This window comes from Sorex fumeus, unplaced genomic scaffold (assembly GCF_029834395.1).
Source record: "Sorex fumeus unplaced genomic scaffold, SorFum_2.1 ptg000006l, whole genome shotgun sequence".
NCBI classification, from domain to species: Eukaryota; Metazoa; Chordata; class Mammalia; order Eulipotyphla; family Soricidae; genus Sorex; species Sorex fumeus.
In genome coordinates, this window is record NW_026606063.1 from 41,027,988 (window position 1) to 41,052,101 (window position 24,114).

Here is a 24,114-nt window from a genome sequence, read left to right on the forward strand (position 1 = left end):
CTCATTCCTGAAGGTACTCTGTGGACTACATTCGATGCAGATCAAATCCTGCATATATATATATGTATATATATATATAAAATCTCAAGAGCCTGACTTCTGTATTATCTCTCTGACCCCAGAGGTAGCTTAAAGGTTTCAAGTGTTTTAATCAGATCTTAATAATATACACACTTTTCCTACCATCCCAAGTCCAGGATTCGTGTACCTTTAATACCTCCATTTTATAGAGAGGTTAAGTAATTTGCCTACGCTTACAAGTGCAGAACTCAATCTTGAATTTAGGTGCAGAACTCAAATTTAAATTTAGGCCTTTTTTTTGGGGGGGGGGGGAAGAGTGGCACTTCTGATGGTACTTGGGGACCATGTGGACCATGTTGTGCTGGGGATTGAACCCAGAGCTACAGAAATATAGAATGTGCACTCCAAGGCCTGAGCAATAGCATTGAGGGTAGGGCACTTGTCTTGCAAATGACTGACCCAGGTTCAAGCCCCAGCACCGCTTAAAGTCCCCCTGAGCCCTGCCAGGAGAAACTTCTGAGTGCAGAGCCAAGAGTAATTCCTGAGCACTGTCAGGTGTGGCCCCCAAACCAAAACCAAATGTGCATACCAGGTATTTTTTTAGTTCTCTCTCTCTCCCCCAGACTATGAATTTAGGTTTAATTTCCCCAAACTGGAATCCTGGATTTCAGTGATTACCCGCCTAACCCACAAGTGGCTATAAAATATGGGACACCCCTCCCTCCCTGTCCCCCCATCTTACCTCCAGGAACTTTTAGAACCAGTTCTATACTTCAGAAATGGATGGACTGTGGAGAATAGTTCTCAACAAATATTTATCATGGTTAATACTCTCCTCCCACAGGAATTTCTCTCTGCTGTTAGTGATCTCCCACAGTGCCTGGGGGTTTCAGCTACACACTCTGGCACCTAATCATCTATTGTCTTCTACAGTTGTTTTAGTGTTCAGTATTTTAGCCTAATGGAGAATTAAAAAAAATTTAATTAGCCTGAGAATTTTTCTTTTATCAGGTCCAGCCTAGTCCCACAGGCTGACGGGGATGAGTCTTTATAGCAGGATCTTCTTAATCTGCTGGGAAAGAAAATCATGGCACCCAGATATAAGAACACGTTGGGAGTGTGAAAATGCAGTCTTCTGGGTAGGTTTGGGTTGGGACCCAGGAATCCCCAATTTCAATACCAAGGTCATTCTTAAGTCGCAATCAATGGGCCAATCTACATTCCTGCCCGTGAGGGGCACAATTATTTCCTGGTACCGATTTCTCTAAACATTGCACACAGCTGAAGGATTAGAAGCTGGGCCCCTTTTGTTTCTGGATACGGCCACTTGGCAGGTGTAATAACATCCTGACAGGCTGCCGGCCACAGGTGCATGCTCGCCACGTGCGCCCCTGCTGGTACCATCCCCCACTCTGGCGGCCCAACCCCAACCCCTCCCTCTACCCCCACCACCCCAAAGCAATTGCCCCTTCCCCTCCCCGCCCCCATCTTTCCCTCCCAGTCCAGCCCTTCCCTCCCCCGCCGCTCACTAGGCCCCCCCAGGCTCCTCCCACCGCATAACATTTTTTTTGTTCTGAGTTTTCCCTGGGAGATGGGGGTGGGCGGGTGAGGAGGGAGACTCACAGCCGTGCACTGGGGGTCCGATCCGAAGGGCAAAAGCCTGATTTCCTATCAGAGAAATGGGCAGAGGCCTCTCTCTGGAACTTGGCTGGAGGGACGTCTCTTGGGAGACCGTCTCTGCAAATATCCCGAAGCAGGCCCTGCCTGCCGGGTTCCTTTGTTGGGACGAGGAGGAAACGAATCTCACCAGTAAGGTGAAAAGGGCCGGAGAATGCCGAGGGCCTACCCGTCTCCCTACCGACACCTAGCACTGAAAGGGAAGAAAAAAGGCACCAACAAAGAGTTTCGATAGCAGTTCCCAGCTTTTTCAAATAGGAAGCATTTTTTAACCAATCCACTTTTTAATTTTTTTAAATTTTGACATTACAGAACTAAACTGAAATTTATTAACATTCCACTCTTACATTTCTTATCGACAAACAGAAATAAAATTCATGAGCCAAAACCCAAACAAACTAAAAACAGGGAAAAGCTTATAAAACTAAATATGAATCCCAGCGTTAACTGCTGAACAGAGAAGGTGATTTTTTTTTAAATTCTTAGCGGATGATAAAGTTGTGTATAAACTGAACACTTACAAATTATTTAAAACCTGGAATCACTGACCAGAAATTACACAGTTGGATCATGGGAAAAACAGCAGAAAGGGTTATGAGTGAACCTACACCGTTCTAGCTGCACCCCATGCCCTTCTCAGAGGAAAGCCTGGCATTGATTAGATACTGGGCCAGACTAATACTGGCGGCCGAACCAGTGATAGTAACCTGCCTACCAGAAGAGCCTTCCACTGGGTTGGCAATTTTGATCTGGGCCCCCGACATCTGGCGGATCTCATTGATGTTGGCGCCCTGGCGCCCGATGATGCAGCCAATTAAGTTATTTGGAATGGTGAGTTCATGGGTGGTTTGAGTGGATGCATCCAAACTTGCCCAATAGCCTTTCACCTCTGGAGAGCTGGAGTCAATTCCGGCGAATCCGGTCCCGCCGTGCATCATGGCAAAGTGAGACTGTTGTCTTGCCACCTGGTTCAGCTTGGCCAGGTCGAGCGGCGAAATGGTGTGTTGTCCTTGAATCGAGTAGGCGTCTAGCGGGGGTCCCTCCAGGTCGTGGGTGGCGTGCGGGTAGCCCGCCGCGTCGCTGCAGCGATCTTGGCCGCCCGCGCAGATGACCGGCGAGCTGGCCGGCATGGGCTGGTACGGAATGGTCATGACTCGCCCCTGCGGAGACTGCGAGAGCGTCTCCAGCATGACCAGGCAGATCTGCTTGACACACTCGGTGACCGACTGCGGCACGCCCGCGATGGTGATGGCCCGCTCGGTGGAGTTGGGCAGCATATCCCCCGCCACCTGCACCTGGGCGCCCGTGCTCTCGCGGATCTCTTTGATCTTGCAGCCGCCCTTCCCGATCAGGGAGCCGCACTGGGTGGCCGGCACCACGAGCCGCAGGGTGACCGGGGGCCGGCTGGCCGCCGTGCTGTTGGTCATGGAGCTGTTGATGTCTTCCTCCAGCTTGTCGATGATCATCGCGAAGGCCTTAAAGATGGCATTGGTGGGGCCCGTCAGGGTGATGATTCTCTCCGGGCAGTTCCCCTCCGAGATGTTGATCCGCGCGCCACTCTCCTCGCGGATCCGCTTAACCGACTCCCCTTTCTTCCCAATGATGCTTCCCACTTCCTTTCCGTGCATCAGCAGCCGAATGGTGAGAGTCACATTTAGTCCGCTTTCAGTCACACCGGCATCCATGGCGAGCGGCGGGCGGCGTTCGGGGGAGTTGGGCTCGTTACGTGGTCAAGTCTTTGGCGGCGGGCGTGGGGGAGGGGAGGTGTAGGCCCAAAACTGCCGGCGCGAGGCGAGCGAGGGCCGCGGGAGCGAGCGGGCGCGGGCGGGAGGCCGCGGCGTCGTCGCAGGAGCGGGCGGCGGCGGCGGAGGGGGCGAGCGGGGCCGGGAGCGGCGGGCGGGCGGGTGGGCGAGGGCGCGGCGGTGGCGACTCCAGCGGCAGCCTCGGCGGTCTGGGCGGGGCGGGAAGCCCGCTTTCAACCCCGCGTACCCTCTGACCCCGGAAGTGCTTGCCGCGCAGGACCCCTTGAAAAAAATCGAGGACCCGTCCTTTTTAGGTCACGCGATTGCGCCAACCCCTGCGGGGCGCGCGGAAAAAAAAAACCCCGGGGTGGCCTGGCATTGAAAATAACGCCCCGATGGGCCGGAGGGGCGCGTCCGGCAGTTTTAAAACGGACACATATTTTTATTGCGCGTAGCGGCACGGGCGGCCATTTGGAGATGTTCGTGGGGTGTGCGGGGGTGACACGTTACTTTCGGGCCTATGAGGGTGGTTTTTTGGTGCGGAGCGACTCGGGCAGCCCCGCCGGTCACTGCAGGCGGCAGCTGGGACGCCGCGGGTTTAAAACGTGCGCGTGAGGCGGCCAGGGCGCATGCGCCGGGGTATGGGGTGACGGGAGGGGCCGCCGCGGCCTTCCGGGGGGGAAGGGCGGTTCGGCGAGGCCCGCGGGGCGGGCGGGCGCGCGCGCGGGCGGGCACGTGGGGCCTCTTCGTCCCTGGCGTCCCGGCGGCCCGCGCCATCCCCCACCCGGTCCCGGCCCCGTGGCGGCGGCGGCCGGTGAGGCGGGACGCCGAGACCCTCCCCCAACGTCGCCCGAATAGCGGCTCTGATCGTTTTTTTTTTTCTTTTTTCGGGTGGGGGGGGGGCGCAGTGCTGTGAACGCGGGCGTCAAAAGAATGGCGTCCATTTACATAATGCTTTGTTTGCGTCTTGCAAGTCTCCGGTTAAAACCCCGCCAAAGCCCCACCTCCTGTCCCGGTGTTTTCAGTTGCGGCGCCCTCGGTGGACGCTTAAGACCACGATGCGTTCCCGAGAGGCGCTTTTTTAATTCGGGGGATACGGGCCCGGGCTGCGGGGGTGCGGTGTGTGCGTGTGTGTGTGTGTGTGTGTGGGGGGGTGCCTGCGCTTCTCCCCGCGCGCTTTGCACTCGGCGGCTGCCCTTCAGGCCTCTCCTCTTCGGGGGCAGCCGCCGCGCCCGCTCCGGGGGCGGCCCCTTGACGGGGCGCCGCCATCTTGGAAAGCCGCTCCTGCCGGGTGTCGCCACCGCGTGCTCCTCGGGCGAGGGGAAGGTCGCCGGGACGCTGGTGTAATAACGCCTTGTCATTGGGGAACCCTGCTCCTCTTCCTGAGCTCGGCCAGCAGGGAGAGGCCGTGTGCGCCGTGCGCCCGCGGCCATCAAGCCGAGGCGGCTAACGTGGCGGCCCCCTCCTTCCCTTCCCCCTTCCCCACGGCGGCGGCCGCCATGTTTCCTGCCTACAAAATGGCGGCATACGATACCCGGAGTCGTCGTTAACGAAAAAATAGGGTCGGCCCGAAAGCTCTAGAACGCAACCCCCTCCCGCTCCACACCACAGCGCCCGCGCGGCTCGGGGTGGGGGTTGGGGGGAGGGGTCTCCCCCGCGCCTCGGGGGCCACTATCACCCGGGGCTCTACACTCCCGCTCCCGGCTGGCGAATTTTAATAAGAGCCCATTCATTCATTTGAGCTAGGAACCCGAATGGCGTCAAATGGCCTGAACTGCGCACCGCTCGTCCGCCCTTTTCCAGCTTAATGAGGGCTAATGAGACGCGGGCAGGGGAGGGCTGTAGCAATCAGGGGGTGATTTGGGACCCCCAGTACCAACATGTTTTAGCGATCACGGCTTTCCTAGATGCCTCACATAAGGCCATTGGGCTGGAGAGACGAGGAAACGGTTTCAGCACGCTCTTAATAAAAAAAATAATAACAGTAATAAAAAAAGACACTTTCTCTGAGAGGACATGGACGCTGGGTCCCTTTTTTTTTCTCACGGGCCAACCGGCCGGGAAACTCATTTCGTTTCAAGTGCAGAAGGGCATCATGCCCGACTCTGCCCGGCTCTGTGCTGGTATTTTGCCTTCCATGACCCTTATTTTTACGATGATCATCAGGTAGGTGATATTACAGTTCTCTCTCTCTCTTTTAACAGACAAAATCATTTAGAACCAGAGAGATGAAATGACTAACTCAAGGTCACTCAGTGTGGAGGAGACAGTGTCGAGGATGGAATCCAGACCTTCTGATTTCCTTATTGGTGAGCGCATTTTTTTCAACATTTTTCTGTTAGTGGGGGCCGGAGCCATAGTACAGCGGGTAGGGCGCTTGCCTTGCATGTGGCCCACCCGTGTTGGGTCCTCACCGTCCCATGTGTTCCTTCAGAACCTTGTGCTGGACCTGTGAGCTCGGAGCCTGGAGTCAGCTCAGAGCACCGCCGGGTGTGACCGCCAAACAAAAACCGAACAAAATCCAGTACTTTCTGGAAATAAAAGTAGAGTGATTTAAGCGCAGTTTCAGAGTTCAGGTTGAGCGTAAGCGCTTAGCCATCTCTCTTCGAGGATTTCCCATTTCTCCTGATAGGTACTATATCTGTTAAGGCTCCGTGGTATTTTTTGCTTTGGTTTGGGGACCCACACGAAATAATCCTGGGGGCATCCTGTGGCCCTGGGGAACCATGTGATCCCAGGATCCAAATGGGGGTAGGGAGGGAGTGTGAGATGGAGTGTTGGCTGTGTGTGCCTTGATCCCGTTGTATCTCTTAGGCCCTCATGCTTTTCTCTTATTATCCATAACAAAATCCCCAAATTTCGTAGCTTAAAACATACGTTATCTCACGCTGTTGGTCAGAAACCAGGCAGAGCTTAGGTGGTCTCATGCTAATTTTTATGAGGTGACTAGGTGAGGAGAGGATGGGGGAAGTGATTCAGCATGTCTAAAGGCCCACGTATCCACGGGTCTTCCTGGCTCTGTAGGAGCAAACAATTTCTCTGTATGACTCACTAGCTTCCTTCAGCTTCCATGGGCATGACTTCTGTCTTCCCCACCCCAGTGTCCCAACCAGGTAAAAAATAATTTTACTCTGGCGCCAGGCCTTCATTTATTTCTTTGCAAATATTGACAGAACATGACTGAATGCTAGATAAATCATAGTCTGTGGACTCTTCAATGTAACAGATAATTTGTAGGGTAGGCAACAACTTTGTGCCTAAACAGAGCTTTACTTGTGTGAGGGCATTTTGTTTCCTTTTGCTTCCTTTAGCTTAGCACTAGTGTCACATAGTAGACTTCCCAGAGTACTTTCACTTTTTAGGATGCTACACATACCTTTAATAGGTGCGGAACAGCAACAATGATGATACTAGCACTGAGTTTACTATGTGCCAGGCACTGTTTCAAACTTTATTTTATGCATTATTTATTTAGTGACTCTCACCTGGGGGAGGAGGGGGCACGAGGGCAGTTTAGACCACACCCTGAAGTGCTCAGGGCTCACTCCTGGCTCTGCTCAGGGGTCATTTCTGGTGATGCCGCAGGAACCATACGCGGTGTGGGGAGTTTAACCCTAGTAGGCTGTGGAACCCTAGAATGCAAGAGCCCTGCTTGATGTTCTATCTTTCTAGCCCTATTTTACATCTTTCAAAACAAACTACCACAGGGCCAGAGTGGTAGTACGGCAGATAGGGTACTTGCCATGCACATGACCCACCTGTGTTTAATCCTGGGCATCCCCTGCGGTCTCTTGAACCTGCAAGGAATGATACCTGAGTGCAAAGCCAGGAGTAAACCCTGAGCATAGCCAGTTGTGGTCCAAAACCCAAAACAAAAAACACGAAAATACCGAAGCATAAACTACCACAAGGAATATAACAGTTTGTACATATATGAACATATGTATACAGAAGAAGCAAAACAGTACTATTTTCACTACATGCAGTTTTCTCTGGTAATTTCCGTTCTGTATTACTGTTTTGTTTTTTGGTCTATTCACGTTGGTGCTCTGGGAACCATGCATTGCATTGGCTCAGTCCACTAGCGATTTGCGCTGTCTTCCCAGCCCTCCATTTTCTTTTTTTCTTCCATCCTCCTCCAAAAAAAAAAAAAAGAATAAAAACTAAAGTGATTAAAGTCCACTATTAGGTTGTGACCAGTATGAGTAGTATATTTAACCTCCCCAGATCTAGCATAGGGATATTATTTCTATTCCACAAAGGTACACAGAGGTGAAGGAGTTTGGCCTAGATCACAGAGTCATTAAGTAGCAAGGCAAGACTTTGAATATGTATTGTCAATCTGAATCCAGAGATGATTTCACTACTATTTCACAATGGAGCAAAATATGGTCTCTGTAGAACGTCTTGTTTGTGGGGAGATAAGAGTTGATCAGGAAATTTAAGAGCAAAAGTTAAAAATTTGAGAGACAAGGAATAAATTACATTTAATTAAGAATTAAAGCCAGATTCTGGGGCTAGAGTGATAGCACAGGGTGTGGGGCACTTACCTTGCATGAGGCCAACCTGGGTTTGATCCCTAGCATCCTATATGGCCCCCAGAGCCCTGCCAAGTGTGACCCCTGAGCCTGGGCCAGGAGTAAGCCTTTAGCACCCTCAGGTGTGATCGTCCGCCCGCTTTGCCGAATTAGCTAGATCCAAGATGGGATGTGATTCTGGTTGAATGCATGTGTGAGATCCTGGATTAGATTCCTAGTGGTAGGGAAAAAAATACCCAGATTCATAGTATCACCTATTTTGCCCTAACGGAAATTTATTGATCAGCTACTTCCCCCCTCAAGTTGCCTATTTTAAGCCTTTTCTGCCAATCTTAATTTTTTCTTATCTATCAGGTCTCTTCTCCCCAAGATTGTCTTTACTGCCAGAAATAGTCTGGCAGTAAGTAGTCTTAAATTTTTCTTTTCTTTCTTTTGCCACTCCCGGAAGTGCTCAAGGATCACTTTTGGCAGGCTCAGGGAACTATTCACGGTGCTGGGAATCAAACCACATGCAAGGCAACCTCTTATGCATTGTACTGCTGAGGGTAGGGCACTTGTATTTTTTGAATTGTAAAGTGTCTCATATTAATAATGTGTTGTATAGGCCACAAGTACCTTGGATGACCCTGTTACCTGATAAGAACAGGCTCTCATAGCTTCAACTCTGTCACTTACTGACTGGGTCTGAGTCTTCTATAACCCAGTTCATTTCCTTTTTATTCCTTTAAATTTTATTTTGTAAATGGGCCACACCTGACATGCTTGGGGCTTACTCCTGCCTCTGTGCTCAGGGACTCACTCTGGGTGGGCTTGGGGTACCATTTGTGGTGCCGGGGATTGAAGCTGGGTTGGGCACGTTGCAAGGCCTACCTGGTGTACTATATATAGCTCGACCTCAACCCAGTTCATTTGCTAGATCTTGCTGTTGCCATCTATAAAATGAGATTAAATTGTCTCTAAAGCCCCTTATAAATCTGTTCAGGGAGTGATGATATTTGATGATCTTGATAATTCATCCCTAGCGAGGAGGGTTATATGAATATTTTTTTCCTCTGTGACAAATTTTCCACCTCCTTCCTTAGAACTACTCCGTCTTGTGGACACGTGAGTTCCACAAGATTTCAACATGAATTCTACCACCCATTTTACAGATGAAGTCACTGAGATATGGAGCAACTGACTAAATAGTCATAGCCGCACCCATGGAACCTCACAGATGACTCTTCTCTCAATCAGGTATTGGACATTGGTTAAGGGGTTTGGGAAGGTGAGTCAGACTTAGACTTTAGCAGGATTTATACTTCATTCTGAGGAAGTTTTTTTGCTACTTCACCTTGGCATTTTATATAAGACCTTTCAAAGTGATTTCACATTAATCATCACAGACAACATACTTTCCAGGAAGGTATTATGCACATTTTATGGAAGAATTGTCTGGATCAGAGGAGGAGAGTTCTTTACCTAGTGTTATACAGCTTGTTAGGATCCTGAGCTGATTCTGTTAATAGTTGTGCGCCATTTCTTTCCTTGGTTCCTTTCTTTTCTTTTTTTTTTTTTGGGGTCACACCGGCAATGCACAGGGGTTATTCCTGGCTCTGCACTCAGGAATTACTCCTGGCAGTGCTCAGGGGACCGTATGGGATGCTGGGAATCAAATCCAGTTCGGCCATGTGCAAGGCAAACGCCCTACCTGCTGTCCTATCACTCCAGCCCCTCTTTCCTTGGTTTCTGAGGCTGTGGCACTGACATTAACACATGAGATAATTTTTTATCTTAAAAACTTTTCATCCACGGGACCAGAGTGATAGTATTGCAGGTAGGGCATTTACTTTGCATGCAGCCAAACCTGGGTTTGATCCTTGGCACCCTATATGGTTCCCTGATCCCACAGGGAGTAGTTCCTGAGTACAGATACAAGATCCAGGAGTAACTCCACGCGCAAAATAAACCTTTCAATTTTTATTTTTTCTTACCCCAAACTTGCAGCATTCAACTTCTTAGCTTCTGGATTAACATATTTGGGGGTCAGAGCTATTCGATAGTCCAGTGGGTAGGGAGGAATTTGCCTTATAAAAGACCAATCTGGGTTTGATCCCAGGCATCCCATATCCCATATGGTCCCCTGAGGACTACCAGGATTAATTCCTGAGTACAGAGCCAGGAGTAACCCCTGAGCATTGCTGGGTATGACCTTCCCTTATCTCCCACCCTCTCCCCCACCAAATACTCCTTTTCTCTTACTGCATTTATGGTTTTCGGAAATGGTTGGAATGATTTCCTCAAGTGAACTTAGTTTCCTGGGGAATAGGGACCACAGTTTCTTCTTTTTTAACCTGGCTCATCATACACATTAGTAAAACAATGTGTGGCTTTTTGGGTCACACCTGGTGTTTGGGGAGCCATATGGGATGCTGAGGATCGAACCTGGGTCAGCCACATGCAAGGCAAAATCCCTCCTGAAGCAGGATAGTTTTTATTTAATGAAATTTATTTAGAAGCGAGGGGAGAAAAAGGACTGTGTTCATGAGAAAACATGGGTTTCTTAATAGTTGAAAAAGATAGATTTGTGTTCTCAAGGAGAACACAGGCTTGAAAGGGCAAGCAAGGAAGTAAAGAGACAAGATACATGTTCCGGGGAAGGAATAGGCTGGAGAGAGCAAGCCTTTATTACTGCTTTTAGCAGTTCTGGGACTCAATCCCAGGGCCTCTCCCATACAAGTGAAGTGCTCTACTGCTCAGCCACACCCCCGATTCTATTACTGTAATTTTTATTTGCCCTATCAATATGCAGCATTTTCCCCAAAACCTTGGTTTCTTTTTCTCCTTCAAATTTAGCTTCCCATTTCTTTTTTTTAAACAATTATAGTAAATTGAGAGGACCCTTTTCCCTTTGGGCCTTCCCCACTTTTTCTCTTAGGAGGAAAAAAAGGCTGAAGAGTGCAGCCTCAGAACATGTCTTACCCACTTTGTGGTTATTAACAGTTGACCTCATGTCGTCATAACCATGCATTGCTGTTATGGAGTCACTTCATAGTTTCTTTAGAAGTGTAAGAAATATGTTGATGCTGTACAATAAGTGACTAGGCATTACAGCACAACTTTGACTAAGTTCTCCTAGTTGGTGAAATAGTGTCCATAGATTCTTCAGGGTGACCAAGTGAATTATAGCATGGTGAAGAGAGTACAGAGGAGCAGTAAAGGGAATATGGAAACTAAATGCAACTACGGAGTATAGAAAGTGAAGAAGAAAAAAAACGGAGAGAAAAAGAACAGGTTAGAGAAAAGTTGTGAATACACAGCTACTAAAAGAAAGATAAAGAGATCAATCCAGTGGCCTGCTCTTCCTTTCTGAAGTATGGGAGTCCTTTTTTTTTTTTTTCCCGTTTTTTGGGTCACACCTAGCGTTGCACAGGGGTTACTCCTGACTCTGCACTCAGGAGTTACTCCTGGCAGTGCTCAGGGGACTATATGGGATGCTGGGAATCGAACTCGGGTTGGCCGCAATGCAAAGCAAACGCCCTACCCGCTGTGCTCTCTCTCCAGTCCCAGGTATGGGAGTCTTTATGGGCTGTTATCTTGGACGAAGTAAGAACATCTGAGCTGGTCTTGGTTAGTACCTCTCATATTGATTTTTAATTATTTTGGTTTTTGGTCACAACTAAGGTTTTTACTCCTGGTTGTCTGTTCAGGGATCACTCCTGGTGGTTATCCGGGAACCATATGTGGTGTTGGAATCTTATTTTTTCATTCACGACTAATTAGGGGATACCAGGGCCAAACCAGGGCCATCTACGTGCAAAACTCATGTATCAGCCCATGCTCAGCCCATTGAGCTTTCTTTTCTTTCATGTAAACAGTGGTTTTGTTTGTTTGTTTTTGTTTTGGGGCCACACAAGAGCAGTGCTCAGTGTTAACTCCTGTCTCTGAACTCAGGAACTACTCCTGGTATGCTTGGGATGCTAGGTGTTGAACCTAGTTTGCTGTTGCAGGGCAAGTGCCCTACCTGCTGTACTACCTCTCCAGCCCCTACAAATAAATAGTTATTGATTGGTATATCCAGATATTAAGTGTATACACTTTGTATACACTTGGGAGGTCCTATCCTTGTCTTCAAAGTATTTATGGTCTGGAGAGGGAGTCAAGGAAATTCACAGTGTGTTAAGTATTAGGATATATGTGAGCAGGGGATGCAGTTGTCTCAAAGGAGATTCATCCCCTGATTCAACCCTAGAAAAGTACTCAAATTGCCTAGAGAAGTAATATTCAGATAGAGTCCAATCTTGGCCTGTTGCTAGGTGGAGAGCAATGAACAGTATTTCATCCAGGCAGAGGAAGCAAAGGATTAAGGATGGGAAAACACATTTTATTCAGGAGTTGTTGCCATTTTACAAAGGTCTGAAGGATGTTGGCCTGATTCAATTTTCTGTTACTCAGAAAGAAATGTGAAGGGCTGAGATATAGTACAGCTGGGAATGCTTTTTCCTTGCGTGTAACTGACCCTGATTTGATCCCTAGCATCACATATGGTTCCTTGAGCACTGTGAGGCGTAAACCCAGAGCACAGAGCCAGGACTAAGCCCTGAGCTCTGATGGGTGTACCTCTCCCCACCAAATGGATTATTGAGACTGATTATGCTATTAAGAAAGATAAAGTTTATCAGAAAATGTACTTCCTGTTTGGAGAGTCTGAGGACAAAATGTAAATAAAGCACAGTCTTTAACAATAATAATAACAACAATAATAAAATACTTGTTAGTATTTTGGGTTTTTGGATCACACCCTGCAGTACATAGGACTTACTCCCATCTTTGTAATCAGGAATCACTTCTGGTGGGCTTGGAGACCATATGGCATCTTGGGGTTGAATGCGGGTTGGCTGCATGCAATGCACAGGCCCTATCCGATGTACTCTCACTCTGGCACCTTAACAAATTAATTGTTAACTCTGTCATAAAAGTAGGTGCAGAGCTCAACAAATCCCTTTCTCATCTCCCTTTTAGATTTGTTTGTTTGTTTATTTATTTATTTTTTTGCTTTTTGGATCATACCCAGCAATGCACAGGGGTTAACTACTGGCTCTGCACTCAGGAATTACTCCTGGCGGTTCTCAGGGAACCATATGGAATGCTGGGAATCGAACCCGGGTCGGCCACGTGTAAGGCAAACACCCTAATTGCTGTGCTATCACTCCAGCCCCAAGATTTATGTTTTTTTTAGATTATTTTCCCTTTTTTTGTTTTTAAAAAAAAATTTTCTTTTTTTTGGGGGGGTATGGGTTACACCTATCAGTATTTAGGACTAGTAATAATTATTATAATTATTACTCTTAACTCTGCTGTCATGGATCACTTCTGGTGAGGCTTGGGGGATCATGTGGGGCACTAGGGATTGAATCCGGGTCAGCAGCATGCAAAGCAAGTGCCTTACCTCCTGTACTGTCACTCTAACCCCATGATTATCTTCTTTTTTTTTTTTCCTCTTTTACTGTTTTGGTTTTTGGGTCACATCTGGCAGTACTGATGAATGACTTCTGGCATTGCTTGGGGGATGATATGTAATGTTGGAGACTGAACCTGGGTCTTCTATGCATACATTTCATTCATCCAGCCCATTGAGCTATCTCCCTAAACTTAGTTTTTTGTTTTTAAAGGGGTATGTGTAGAAATTTAAGGTCTTTGTTTAGCTGGTTAGGATGTTTGAGTTAGGGAGGTGGGGAGGGAGTTTAGAATAATTGCTACTTTACGGCAGAACAAAAGAAATATATTTAAATAGCTTCTTCCTCTGGACCCACAGAGCACAAATAAGACAGTCAGAAACTTTATTTCAGAAAAACAATCACTTCAGCCTGACAAAGCATTCTACATTATTCACTGTAAAATCTATTGTGCCCATGTTAAGAACATTGATTTTGTGTTTTTAAGACTTAGACTTGTATTAAACAGAAACTTTATATGATTCATTAGACAGTACTGAGATTTTGCCTAGACTGAAAGAAAAAGTGACGTGTGTGGAGTTAGGAAAAAGCATGTTTAGAGAGTAGCAGATAGATTCAGCGGTTATTTTTCAGTATCCTTTCTATATCTCTTATGGTACTTGAAACTCCCTTCTTCAAAGTCATTTCATTTGGGTCTAGGATGCCACTTCTTGATTCTACTTCAGTCTCCTTATTTTCAAGTCTTTTGTGGGGGTTGGATTGATGGGCAGGATTCTTATCTGCAGTCTCCAGTGATGGAGTATACAGTGGCATCTTTGGATCTCTTTTTGTTGTTGTGCTTCTTTTTTAGTTTCTTTCAAGACCATTTTTACTCTGTTCTCAAGTATATATGAATAGCTTGAATGTCTTTTCCTACTCTTAAGACTTCCTTTTATTGCTTACTAGATCTCTCCACTTGAGTACCTAATGGCTTCTTTAGCTTAATAGAATACAAAATATAATTTAAAAAATTAGCACTAGAGTTTCCATCAAACCTGAATCTCTAGCATTTTTTTCTCATCTTGGTTTTAGTTCTAGGGCTGGAGCGATAGCACAACAGGTAGGGCATTTGCCTTGACGCTGCCGATCCAGGTTCGATTCCTCCGCCCCTCTCTGCAAGCAACCAAGAGTATCTCACCTGCACGATAAAGCCTGGCAAGTTACTGGTGATGTATTTGATATGCCAAACACAGTAACAAGTCTCACAATGTTACTGGGCCTGCTCGAGTAAATCGATGAACAATGGGAGACAGTGACAGTGACAGTTTTAGTTGTGTTGAATTGATAATCATGTTGAATAGATCTTCTTTGACTCTTCTTTCTTTTACTCTCCTCATCCAAGCAGATTCTGTCAGGTATATTTTCAAATATATCTGGGATTTAAACACCTTGTACTCTCTCCCCTGGAATATAGCTTTTTAAATGGTTTCTCTCCTTTTGCTCTTGATCCTCTCAGCTTTATCTTTATAGTTCTCACAGTAATTCTAAAGTATATGTAAAATCATGCCACATCTCTGTTGAAAAGCATCTGTGAGGTCTCATTTAGGTGGGAAATTAAGACTTTCCAGTGATCAGCCTTTCTTCACCACCTTCCCTACCCTCATCACCTACCAGTTATCCCTGGTGCTTGAGCCACACTGATAATTGAACTTACTCCAATATGCCAAGCCTTAGGGAACTCTGCAATTGCTTTCTTTGTCCAGGATGCTTATTTCAGATATTGTATGGCCGCCTTTCTTACCTCTTTCAGGTTTCTGTTCAACTCTTGCTATTTTGAAGCATTCCTTAACAATCCTAAAGTAGAATTTCCCTATCTCTTCATGTTCTGTCCACCTTCCCTGCTTTGTTTCTGTATATCTTACTATATGTGATGCACTGTTCATTTGTTCACCGTTCAGTTATCAACAAAGTATTGCTTGCTTTGTGCCAGGGCCTTTTCCATTATAGTTAATTGTCACCCCTTACTAGAATATAAGTTTCATTATGATTATTGCTATATTTTGTTTATTGCTATATATATATATCCATCTCGTAGAATAGTGTGTAATATGAGTGCATAGGTATATCCAATTTGGGGAGGTTGGGCCACATCTGCTATGCTCAGGGCTAATCCTGGCTCTCCATCTCAGGGGTCACTCCTGATTTATTGGGGAACTGTGTGTGATGCCTGGGATTGATAATCATACATGATGTGGGGGATTGAAACAAGAATTACTATCACTGCAGCTGCGTCCAAAGAAAGTACCTTCTCTCTGGCCCCCAAATTTATCAAATTTTTAAACAGATAATTTCATATATGAATCAGTGGTTTTCAGCTGCCTCTGTGTGAACTGGTACTGGTCTGTAGATGTGAAAAGGGTGAAAACTCTCTTCTACTTTGTTCAGTTATTTATTTATTTTTGAGTCACACCGGCAATGCTCAGGGGTTTCTCCTGGCTTAGCACTCAGGAGTTTCTCCTGGCGGTGCTCAGGGGACCATATGGGATGCTGGGACGTGAACCCAGGTCAGCTGCATGCAAGGCAAATGTCCTACCCGCTGTACCATTGCTCCAGCCCCTTGTTCAGTTAAAAAAAATTTTTTTTTCAGTTTTTTTTCTTGGGGTTGGAGTATTTTGACCACATCTGGTGGTGTTTAGGGTTTATTCTTGGATCTGTGCTCAGGGATCACTCGTGGCAGACTCAGTGACCATATGGGGGCCTGGGGATTGAACCTGCGCCAGCCACATGCAAGGCAAGCACCTTAAGCCCTGTATTTCTTGAGCCTTACTTTACTTAGTTAAAGCAGTGGTTCTCAACCACTTGTCTTTTGACCGGTTTCAGTCCACAGGTATAAAAAGTACCAGAGAATGAGGGGAAGATCTGTATGATTAAGAGATTGTTTCTGTCCTCAGTTGTTCAGTTAAGAAAAAAACCAAAATACTTATGGGGCTTGGGGTATGAATCAGTGGGCGGTAAATTGCGTGTGTCTGATAACGTGAGATGTGAGTTCAATCCCTGGTATCATAAAACAACAGCAACAGCAGCAAAACCCTGCTTATTTTGTCTAGAGCGATGTTGTGTTCTGTATTACTAGAATTGGGGAGGTAAAGACTGGTCTGTACAAGAATATGGGTGCATAAAACATTTGGTTTTGGATTTTGGACCATACCCAATAGTGCTCAGGGCTTACTCCTGGCTCGTGCTCAGGAATCACTCCTGGTGGGGCTCAGGGGCTCATGGGCTCTTACTGGGTGCTGGGCTTTGAACCCAGATTGGCTGTATGCAAGGTGCTCACTTACTGCTGTGGCCTGAGAACATGGGTATTTTAAGAGACAAATTTCTACTTTGTCAATTATTTGATGATTTTGGGGGGAGGGCAGGACTGATGTTACCTCCCTGCATTGCAAGTTTATTCTATTATAGTTTCTTATAGCGCAGTAGGTAGGGTTTTTTGCCTTGCATGCAGCCAACTTGAGTTTGATCCCCTGCACCACATATGGTCCCCCTGAACCCACAGCCAGGAGCGAGCCCTGAGCAGCTGGGTATGCACCCTCCATTTTTCCTGCCCGCAAAAATAAAAGTTCATTAGATTATAATTTCTGTTTCATTTTGCTTTTCTAGAACAAGAGTTATTAAAAAAATCTCCATATCAGTCTTAGTTCTTTTTAGGTACCTTCTAGGAACCTTCCGTCATAACCACCTTCTCTCAGGGTAAGTGAGTTTATTGTTTTTATCTTCCTTTTTAATTGAAAGTTAATTTCTAGAAATTCTGGCTTCCAGCCTACTAGTTATTTGATCCTAAGCTTCTTTGTGCCTCTGCACTTGTCAAGTGGAAATAAAGATGACAGCAGTCTTCTTGTGAGGATTAAATACCTAAATACACTAGTCTTGATAGCGGGAGCAGAAAGCGGAAGAAGGTGGAAGTCAATTTTGTTTTGTTTTTGCACAATGCAATGCTCAAATACTGAAATATTTAGTTTGGGGGCAGTGCTCAGGGCTAATTCCTGGGCAGCGTTCAGGAGACTGTATGGTACCAGGGATTGAACCCAGGTCAGTCGTATGCAAGGCAAACACCTTATCCACTATAATCTCTCTAGGTCTGCTAGTTTTTATTTATTTATTTATTTATTTAGAAACAACTAGATTTTATTTGGAGGATTTTTAAGGTGTGGAGGGAGAAAGAGAGAGGGAGAGAGAGTAATGTACTCAAGAGGGAACACAGACTTCTCCAAGGACGGAGAGAGCCCCTACACACATCCTAGCAATAGACACAGGAGCATGAAAGAACACATCTCAAGAGGGGAGATGCGGGCGACACATGTGCTTAGTCCACATGTGCTCGGCCACATGGGCACAAGCAGCACATGGGCTCAGGCAACATATGCACCCTGCTAGTTTTTATTTTAATATATTTTGGAGTGGGCAGGAAGTGTACCCAGCAGTACTCAGGGCTTCATCTTGGCTCTGTGGTAGCAGGGTTTAAGGTATCATATGAGATGCCAGGGATGGAATCCAGGTTGAATGTGCGCAAGGCAGATGCCTTACTTGATGTAGCATTCCTCCAGCCCTTGCATATTTTTTTTTAATTGCAGTGCTTATCAGGGGTTTCACACTTCAGTTGTGGTGCTTGTATACATCTGGTCGAGTGCTAGAGGTCCCATTCTCTGTTACTGAACTGGAGTCACAGTCAGCAGTGCTGCCAGGATTGGTCTTGTTACATGTGTGCAACACTGGGGAGCAAACTAATGACTGTGTACTTGTAAGACAGATACATTTAATTCCTTAAGCGGTGAAAAAAAATTTTTGGTGGGTATTTGAGCTATGGGCTAGAGCGATAGCACAGCGGGTAGGGCATTTGCTTTGCACATGACCAATATGGCCGACCCGAGTTCGATTCCTTCGCCCCTCTTGGAGAGTCTGGCAAGCTACCGAGAGTACCTCGCCCGCACGGCAAAGCCTGGCAAGCTACCCATGGCATATCCGATATGCCAAACACAGTAATAAATTTCACAGTGTTACTGGGCCCGCTTGGAGCAAATCGATGAACAACAGGAGGACAGTGACAAGTGATTTGAGCTACACCTGGCTGTGCTCAGCAGTCATTTCTGGCAGTGCTCAGGGGATTGAACTCATTGTCAGGGATTGAATTGCAGTTGGCTGCACACTAGGCAATCACCTAAATCTTTGTACCATCTCTCTGGTCCCTCTGAAAAAGTTGTTTGTCCAGGAATGTGGCTCACTGGTATAGCATGTGCTTTGTATGTGTGAGGCTTTGGGTTCAATTCCCTTCAGTTCTTTGTATGACCCCTGACACTGTAAGTAACAACATATATTACTTTTTGGGTCACACCTGATGATGCACAGGGCTGATTCCTGGCTCTGCACTCAGAAATTACTCCTGGCAGTGCTTGGGGGACCATATGGGGTGATGGGAATTGTGTTGGCTGAGTGCAAGGCAAACGCCCTACCCGCTGTACTGTCGCTCCAGCCCCAACTTTTCTAATGAAAGTTATGAAGATTTTATTTATACTTAATTTTGGTTAATGGTTGTGCTAAGAGCTTACTCTTTGCTCTGTGCACAAGAGTCACTCCTGGCAGTGCTTAGAGGATCCTATGTCTTGCCAGGAATTGAGGTTGACTAGTGCAAGGCAGATACCTTAAGCCCTGTACTATTTGTCCTGCCCAAGATTTTATTATTTATTTATTTATATATTTTTTAATGTAGGAGTACTGCTATTTATTCAGCCACTGATTAGCTGATTGAATTGGGCATAAACTCCATTGCAAGATTTTATTTTTTAAAACAAAGTTTTTCGTATGTTGCTTTTTCCCCTGGTGGTGATTAGGTCTCCAGGGTTACTTCCTTACTCCTGATAATACTTAAGTGGGGAGGTGGGCAGATAGAGTCAGTCAGGGATCGAGCCTGGGTCTGGGGCACTGTACTAACTCCCTAGCACTTGGTTTCTGAGTAGGAAAACAGTTTTCTAGGCTGGAGAGATAGTATCAGGGCAGACACACACACACACACACGCACGCGCGTGCGCCCCTATACAGACAGAATAACCCCTATGCTCTCTGTCTAGTGTCAAGATTTGTCTTAATACAACAAGATGAGAAATAGCATATTCATTTATCACTTTATGTGCCATGCATTTTACATGGATCGTGTCATTTAATCTTTATTTTGTATGTGTTTTGGTCACACCTGGAAGTACTTGGGGACTAGTCCTGGCTTGGTGCTCAGTGGGTACTCCAAGAGACCATACAGTGCTAGGGATTGAACCAGTTCCCAAAGTTTGCATTCCAGCCCTACTAAGCCATCTCTTCTGCAAGCATCTAATCTTTAAACAAAAATGTGCCAAGGGACGGGCCATGGTGATGACTCAAGGGGTTAGTTGCTCTTTCTGGTTACTTTTTTTTGTCATACTAAGTGGTGCCGTGCTCAGGGCTTAATTCTGACTATGTACCAGGGATGATCTGGCTGGGCTTACGTGACCATATGGCGTGCTAGGGACTGATGCTAGGTTCGCTGCTGCTGGGTAAGTATGCCCCACCTTGCTCTCTCTGGCCCCTGGAGCTTGCTGCTCTTATTCCTGTTTTATAGATGTAAAGAAAGTTTAGTGCCTTTACACAATGGCATACTATGCTGCTGTTAGAAAAGATGAAGTCATGAAATTTACATATAAGTGGTACTACATGGAAAGTATAATGCTAAGTGAAATGAGTCAGAAAGAGAGGGACAGACATAGAAAGATTGCATTCATCTGGGAAATATAAAGTAACAAAATAGACTAATATGCAAGAATAGTCGAGATAAGTACCTGGTTCACTCCATGGCTTGAAGGTCAGCCGCACATGCTAGGGGAAAAGGCAGCTCAGATAGAGAAGGGAACACCGAGTAAAGGGTGTTGGGAGGATCCTCCCAGGATGGGAGATGCATGCTGAAAGTAGATTATAGACCAAACATGATTGCCACTCAATGCCTCTTTTGCAAACCTCAGCACCCAAAAGGAGAGAGAGGGAAATGCCCTGCCACAGAGGCAGGGTGGGATGGGGGGCATAGGGAGGTAGGAGGGATACTGGGATCAGTGGTGGTGGAAAATGGGCACTGGTGGAGGGATGGGTACTTGATCATTGTATAACTGAACACAAGCACAAAAACTTGTTAAGTCTACAACTGTACCTCATGGTGTTTCACTAATAAAAATTAAAAAAAGGTTTAGGAAGCTTGCTTCAAATCATGCAGTAAATGGTAAAGATTGAATTTAAATAATTTGCCTTAAGAGTACATGCACCTGATCAAAACAACAATGAGATATCATTTCACACCACAGAGACCGGCCCACATCCAAAAGAACAAAAGCAACCGGTGCTGGCGCGGATGTGGCAAGAAAGGGACCCTCCTTCACTGCTGGTGGGAATGCCGACTGGTTCAGCCCTTTTGGAAAACAGTATGGACGATTCTCAAAAGATTAGAAATTGAGCTCCCATTTGACCCAGCAATACCACTCCTGGGAATATATCTCAGAGAGGCAAAAAAGTATAGTCGAAGAAACATCTGCACTTGTTTGTTCATTGCAGCACTCTTTTCCAGAATCTGCCATTGCCAGAATCTGGAAAAAACCTGAGTACCCAAGAACAGATGACTGGTTAAAGAAACTTTGGTACATTTACACAATGGAGTACTATGTAGCTGTTAGAAAAGATGAAGTCATGAAATTTACATACAAGTGGTAGTACATGAAAAGTATCATGTTAAGCGAAATGAGTCAGAAAGAGAGGGATAGACATAGAAAGATTGCATTCATCTGGGGAACACAAAGTAACAAAATAGGAGACTAAAACCCAAGAGTGGCCGAGATTAGTACCAGGAGGTTTGCTCCATGGCTTGGAGGCCAGCCACACATGCTAGGGGAAAAGGGAGCTCAGATAGAGAAGGGAGCACCAAATAAAGGGTGTTGGGAGGATCCTCCCAGGATGGGAGAAGCATGCTGAATGTAGACTATAGACCAGACATGATTGCCACTCAATGCCTCTTTTGCAAACCACAATACCCCAAAGGAGAGAGAGAACAAAAGGGAATGTCCTGCTACAGAGGCAGAATGGGATGGGAGAGATGAGGGGTGGGAGGGATACTGGGACCCGTGGTGGTGGAAAATGGGCACTGGTGGAGGGATGGTACTTGATCATTGTATAACTGAAACCCAAGCACAAAAATGTGTAAGTCTACAACTGTACCTCATGGTGTTTCACTAATAAAAATTAAAAAAGTAAAATAAAATGAACATGAGAAAAAAAAAGAGTACATGCACGTGACTTTTTATGCTGTGCTATACTCTTTATCCGTGTAAAGTATTTAGTAAGGTCCAGTGGGCTTAGAGGCTTATTAGTAGAACTACGCCTATTTTAAAATTTTATTTATTTATTTATTTATTTATTGCTTTTTGGGTCGCACCTGATGATGCACAGGGGTTACTCCTGGCTCTGCATTCAGGAGTTACTCCTGGCAGTGCTCAGGGGACCATATGGGATTCTGGGAATCGAACCCGGGTTGGCCGCGTGCAAGGCAAATGCCCTACCCTCTGTGCTATCTCTCCAGCCCAGAACTGTGCTTATTTTTCCCATTTGAAATATGCAAAGATTATTAACTTCAGGATTAAAGAGACTTGTGTTTTTTTTCTTTTAATTTTTAATATATTTTGACTTTTGGGCCACACATACTTGGGTGGTACTCAGGGACCACTCCTGACTTTGTGCTCAGGAAATACTCCTGGTGGTGCTCAGAGAACCATATGGGATGCCGAGGATTGGACCCAGGTTTGCAGTGTGCGAGGCAAAGCACTTTACCTGCTATACTGTCTCTCCTGACCTCTTAACTTTTCTAGTGTCCAAATGGAGAACTTCCTCAGATTTGGAGATAACCATGTCCCGGGAGGTGGTGGAAGAATCCAGGTCGGGTAGTAATTGTCTCAGATGCAGTTGGCGGGTGTTTTTTATTTGTTTGCTTAAAGAATAGAGATTTCCAGGTCACAGTGAGTGACACTTTTTCTCAAAAGGCAGTGATAGGTAAAAAAGTTTTGGGAATCCTCTGGATTTTCTCTGAGATTTCTTTAAATCATAATAAGGAGAGTGACATTGGCTCAGCCAATTGCACAGTATTATTTTTGAGGATTTTTGAGGTGTTGGGGAGAGCTTTGTGCAGGGTGATGACTGAGGGCTAGGCAGGAAAGCTGCCTTCCTGACGAAGGTAAGTCTGAACTCTTTTTGGAGTCTGGTTACCAAGGGAACCTAGCCTCTGGCCAGCAACAGCCAAGAATATTTTAGTTGAGGTTTGGGGACAGATAACTAAAATAAACGGTGCATTTAGATTTCACTTTCCTTCCTTGTCTCCACTTCACACCACTGCTGTGACCCAGAGGTAAGGACCTAACTGCTCAGTGTTGGGGGCCATCAGGGCTATTCATGGAGATGCTAGGAACAGGGTGGTGTTCGGGATTGAACTCTAGGCCTAGATCATTCAAGGTATGTGTTCTAACTCAGTTTCTTAACCTGAACTTCTGAAATTATATGACCTCTGGTAGGCTTCTAGAATATCTCAGGTTGGCCACAGCTGAAAAGTGTGTAAATGGGGGACTTTGGCAGAGGAGTAGGGGGCAGTAGGTCAGATAGGAAGGAAGCAAGCTTGGAAAAGGACCATAGTTAGTAAAAGGTGAGAAACATTGTTCTAGCCCTTTGAGCTGTCTCTTTCCCCTTCTTACTTAAAATTAAAAAGTTTTGGACCAGAACAATAGTATAGTTGTATGCAGCCAACTTGGGTCTGATCCCTGACATCCCATATGTTCCCTGAGTACCCGCGGTAATGATACCTGAGTGAAGAACCAGTGATAAGCCCTGAACAATGCCAGGTATGGCTCCAAAAGAAAATTAAAATTTATCTGGGCCTCCCAAGCCATGCTCAGGGAGCCTAGGCAATTGACCAGCAAACAATCAGTGACCCAGCGGAGGTTCAGCGCTGGGGCCTGAGAATACGGTGCTACTTCGGAGCCACTAGGGCCACACTGGCAATACTCAGGAGGGCAAATAATTCTGGGTGTTCACGGAGAATCTTACATGTGCTAGGCATGTGCCTGTCTTCCCTGCCATCATCCTCCCCTTAAAAAAAATTAAATTCCCTTTTTATCTTTCATTATTATTATTATTATTAATTGTTGCAATGATACCTGTTTTTGGTGCTTGCTGAGGTCCCACATTTGTTTACAGTGCTCATAAACTTAGCTGTGGTCTTTGTACACTTTTAGTTGTACTTGTACATGCTAAGAGCTGCACTGTTTTTTCTTTTTTGTTTTTTAGTTTAGCCCTGGTGGTCTCAGGGTTTCTCCTGACTCTGCGTTCAGGGATCACTCCTAGCAGTGCTCAGGGAACCAGATGGGGTGCTGGGGATCAAAACCACTTCAAGCATGTGCAATTCAAACACCTTACCCGCTATACTATTGGTTCAGGCCCATGGGGAGTCACACTCTATTTTGTGTTCACACATGTGCTTGCTGGAGATTATTCACCTGGTTGAGTTGCTCACGATGAGTGACACTTCAGTTTTTAAATTTTGTTTTTCGGGTCATACCTGGTGATGTTCAGGGGTTACTGCCTCCGACTCAGGGATTACTCCTGATGGTACTCATGGAA

At 46.0% G+C, this 24,114-nt stretch overlaps 1 protein-coding gene and 1 long non-coding RNA gene across 5 annotated transcripts in view; one reads left to right on the forward strand and one right to left on the reverse strand.

The window, feature by feature from the left end:
- Positions 1 to 1,961: 1,961 nt before the first annotated feature.
- On the reverse strand, positions 1,962 to 3,618 carry PCBP1 (poly(rC) binding protein 1). The gene has a single exon (XM_056127651.1). The coding sequence runs from the start codon at positions 3,381 to 3,383 to the stop codon at positions 2,313 to 2,315; it is 1,071 nt and encodes a 356-aa protein (XP_055983626.1). The 5' UTR covers positions 3,384 to 3,618; the 3' UTR covers positions 1,962 to 2,312.
- Positions 3,619 to 4,134: 516 nt separating this feature from the next.
- The window catches only part of LOC130035762 (uncharacterized), an 87,855-nt gene continuing 67,875 nt past the window's right edge, over positions 4,135 to 24,114 (forward strand). For 2 of the 4 annotated variants that reach the window (XR_008794259.1, XR_008794260.1), the window contains exons 1-3: positions 4,135 to 4,254; positions 5,645 to 5,749; positions 9,061 to 9,214. This is a non-coding gene — a long non-coding RNA (uncharacterized LOC130035762). Of the gene's footprint in view, positions 4,255 to 4,594; positions 4,784 to 5,644; positions 5,750 to 9,060; positions 9,253 to 24,114 lie in introns of those variants that run through there. The other 2 variants (XR_008794257.1, XR_008794258.1) reach the window with 2 other exon arrangements.